The 4,018-nt window shown below is 42.9% G+C and overlaps 1 protein-coding gene across 1 annotated transcript; it reads right to left on the bottom strand.

The window, feature by feature from the left end:
* Positions 1-1,728: 1,728 nt before the first annotated feature.
* On the bottom strand, positions 1,729-4,018 carry LOC143416111 (protein NLRC3-like). The gene is made up of 3 exons (XM_076881491.1): positions 3,733-4,018; positions 1,910-3,581; positions 1,729-1,732 (listed from the first exon to the last, which is right to left on the bottom strand). Exons 1-3 carry the CDS (start codon positions 4,016-4,018, stop codon positions 1,729-1,731), a joined length of 1,962 nt encoding a protein of 653 aa, XP_076737606.1.

Below are 4,018 nucleotides of genomic sequence, written 5' to 3'. Positions count from 1 at the left end.
TGTCAGGAAAGAGTGAAAAGGCAAAATGAGCAGCATCTGGCTGCATTTCAGTGATATTGGAGACCACAAAGCTGAGTGCAACATTTATACAGGAGATATACAGGAGACACTGAGAGCAGAACTGATAAAATTAGGAGCTGGCTAAAGTGAGACCCATTTTTATTTCCACCCATTTTCCATTGTGGAGGACAAAAGGTTTCAAACTGGTCCAGGTCTTAAACCTCACGTGTTCTTCCTAATAGCAGTAAATGGATAGAAATAAGGCTTTTATGAAAACACTGAATAAAACTTGCTGCCTTTAAAAAGACTAAATGTACAGTTCAGTATTGAATACTACATAAAATAAACTATATATAAAGTGTGTCTGAATGGCAGAGATGCAGAAATATGTGCATGTAGCACAGAGCCACGGCTCAGTGTCTGAATGAGTCTCACAGACCTGAATGTGCTGTTGAAGCCATTTATAATTATAACGTAATTCTTTACTCGTTTGATCTGCTCCTTACCACAAGCCACCAGACGTAGAAGGTTTTGGACTTTTAACTATATTTTCTGAAGTTTTACAACTTTTCTTACTGTTAAAAACCTCGTTATGGCCATTCATGCTGTACAAAGTAATTAGACATGTGTGGTATCTACAGAAACGTCAGAATCTCAGCTAAAGGTTCACAAAACCATCTCAACAACCACCAAACAGCTGAAACAGCAGGTGAACAGATCACACAAAAAAGATGTAAACACAAATCCCCCTGATCATCTGTTTTTTAAACATGAAGTGTAGTTTTGGACGTTCATTTACTGCTGGTTCAGTGAATTTTGGTTGGACAGTGATGAAACCTGCAGCCTCAGAATCTGTGAGAAGTCTGCTTTCAGCACGCAACAGCATTGTTGTGTTGTGTGCTGTGGATCCACCTCTGCAAACTCATCACTGTTTCACCATCATGTTTCTACTTAGACAATAACAAAGGAAGCAGTTCCCAGGAACTACTTCCTGTCTTGTTAACATAAGAGTACGTTGCCCTTCAAAACACCTCCACTTCTCCTTTTATTAGAGGACTGCCTTATTAATCTGCTAATTCTGTCAGTTGATGAAAGAAAAATGCTTGATCTCACCTGAGAGTTTCCAGTGTACAGTGTGGACTCTTCAGTCCTTCAGACAGAAGCTTCACGCCTGAATCCTTCAGGTTATTGTTACTCAGGTCCAGCTGTCTCAGATTAGAGGTCTGAGAGCTGAGACCTGAGGCCAGAGCTTCACAGCTTCTCTCTGACAGGTCACAGTGACTCAGTCTGAAAAATAACAGATAAACAATTACAAAAATAAAACACTTCTGTTGAAGCGTAATGAGATACTATTATATTTAGCAATATTTCATCTTGTTTTGTCAGGAAACTGAGCACTGATGCAGAGCAACATGTGGAGAGAATCAGAGGAGAAGAAGTGAAGAGAGAACAGCAGTAAAACAACACTGAATTGTTCAGTGTGCTTTTGATATCAACAGAATGTGTCAAACTTCTTTATTTTGTATTTGTTTTAGTAGAATTGATGATTATCACTTAGATAACAACCACAGGCCAGGTCTAAATTGCACTTTGGTGACAGTTACACCCAGAAATATTTCAGAAACGTGGACAATTTGTGCTCCATTGTATTCAGTATTGAACAAACTGAGTACCGATGACCACTTAATATTTTTGATATTTTATTTGAGTTGTTCCACCTGATTTGTGTTAACTAGAATAAACATTTAAAAGCTAAAGCTATGATCACATATGTACTTACAGAGCTTTGTTGGAGGCTTTGACCACTGGCAGCAGCCTCAGAAGAGCCTTCTCTGAAGCAGAGTATTTCTTCAGGTCAAACACATCCAGATCTTCTTCTGATGACAGTAAGATGAAGACCAGAGCTGACCACTGATCAAGAGACAGTTTATCTGTGGAGAGACTTCCTGATCTCAGGGACTGTTGGATCTCCTCCACTAGAGAACGATCATTCAGTTCATTCAGACAGTGGATCAGATTGATGCTTTTCTCTGCAGACAGATTCTCACTGAGCTTCTCCTTGATGTACTGAACTGTTTCCTGATTGGTCTGTGAGCTGCTTCCTGTCTGTGTCAGCAGACCTCGTAGGAGACTCTGATTGGTCTGCAGTGAAAGACCCAGGAGGAAGCGGAGGAACAAGTCCAGGTGTCCATTTGGACTCTGTAAGGCCTTGTTCACAGCACTCTGGTGGAGAGATTGTAGGTTTGGTTTGTTAAATAATTTAGATTTCTTGGAGGTTGTTTGTTGTTGTTCCAGCAGATTGAGTCCAGAGTTGATGAAGGTCAGATGGACATGAAGAGCAGCCAGAAACTCCTGAACACTCAGATGGATGAAGCAGAACACCTTGTCCTGGTACAGTCCTCTCTCCTCTTTAAAGATCTGTGTGAACACTCCTGAGTACACTGAGGCTGCTCTGATATCGATGCCACACTCTGTCAGGTCTGATTCATAGAAGATCAGGTTTCCTTTCTGCAGCTGATCAAAAGCCAGTTTTCCCAGAGACTCCATCATCTTCCTGCTCTCTGAACTCCAGTGTGGATCTGTCTCAGCTCCTCCATCATACTTGACCTTCTTCACTTTGGCCTGAACCACCAGGAAGTGGATGTACATCTCAGTCAGGGTGTTGGGCAGCTCTGCTCCCTCTCTGGTTTCCAGCACATCCTCCAGAACTGTAGCAGTGATCCAGCAGAAGACTGGGATGTGGCACATGATGTGGAGGCTTCGTGATGTCTTGATGTGGGAGATGATCCTGCTGGCCTGCTCCGAATCTCCGAATCTCTTCCTGAAGTACTCCTCCTTCTGTGGGTCAGTGAACCCTCTGACCTCTGTCACCATGCCAACACAGTCAGGAGGGATCTGATTGGCTGCTGCAGGTCGTGTGGTTATCCAGAGGCGAGCAGAGGGAAGCAGTTTCCCCCTGATGAGGTTTATCAGCAGCACATCCACTGAGGTGGACTTTCTAGGGTCAGTTAGGATTGTAGTTTTGTGGAAGTCCAGAGGAAGTCGACACTCATCCAGACCATCAAAGATGAACACAACCTGGAAGTCTTCAAAGCTGCAGATTCCTGCTTCTTTGGTTTCAGTAAAGAAGTGATGAACAAGTCCCACCAAGCTGAACTTTTCCTCTTTCAGCACATTCAGCTCTCTGAAAGTGAATGGAAATATGAACTGGATGTCCTGGTTGGCTTTGTCTTCAGCCCAGTCCAGGCTGTATTTCTGTGTTAAGACTGTTTTCCCAATGCCAGCTACTCCCTTTGTCAGCACTGTTCTGATTGGTTCATCTCTTCCAGGTGAGGCTTTAAAGATGTCTTCTTGTCTGATGGTTGTTTCTGGTCTGTGTGGTTTCCTGGATGCTGTTTCAATCTGTCTGACCTCATGTTCATCATTGACCTCTGCAGTCCCTCCCTCTGTGATGTAGAGCTCTGTGTAGATCTGATTCAGGAGGGTTGGGTTTCCTGCTTTAGCGATGCCCTCAAACACACACTGGAACTTCTTCTTCAGGGTGGATTTAAGGTTACGATGACAAACTGCAGCTGGAAGTTCTGAATAATAATAATAAAAATACAACTTTAACAATCATATTTTACAAAATGCTGATGACAATTTCTGACCCACTGAGAAATGACTGAACACACTGGTGTCACAAGTGTCTCATTTATCCAGCAGCTTAAATCTTTAGATAAATCCTCTTACGTCTCTGCAGACGGTCAGCCAGCTCCTCCTGCTTCATTCTCCTCAGGAAGTCCACTGTGATCTTCACAAATGCATCTCTGCTGTTTCTCCTCTGCTCATCATCCTCCCTCTGAAACTCCAAGCACTGGGGCTTATTTGGATTCAGAGCCTTCTGGATCTTCTTCAGCTCGTTCTTCACAAAAGTGATGATGTTGTCCTCCAGCAGCTGGAACAGAATATTTATGAATGACCCACCACTCTGAACTTTAGTCCACACAACATCCACTTCTTTACGATCAAGGGGCAT

The sequence above is a fragment of the Maylandia zebra genome, unplaced genomic scaffold (genome assembly GCF_041146795.1).
Source record: "Maylandia zebra isolate NMK-2024a unplaced genomic scaffold, Mzebra_GT3a scaffold11, whole genome shotgun sequence".
NCBI lineage: Eukaryota > Metazoa > Chordata > Actinopteri > Cichliformes > Cichlidae > Maylandia > Maylandia zebra.
The sequence above is the reverse complement of the archived record's forward strand: the minus strand, read 5'-3'. Positions and strand labels throughout refer to the sequence as shown.

Bases quoted from the DNA above. Each gene is read 5' to 3' on its own strand.
- LOC143416111 (XM_076881491.1), bottom strand. From the start codon at position 4,018: ATGCCCCTTGATCGTAAAGAAGTGGATGTTGTGTGGACTAAAGTTCAG. The intron at 3,582-3,732 runs GTAAGAGGATTT...ATTATTATTCAG, and splicing joins GGCTGACCGTCTGCAGAGAC to AACTTCCAGCTGCAGTTTGT.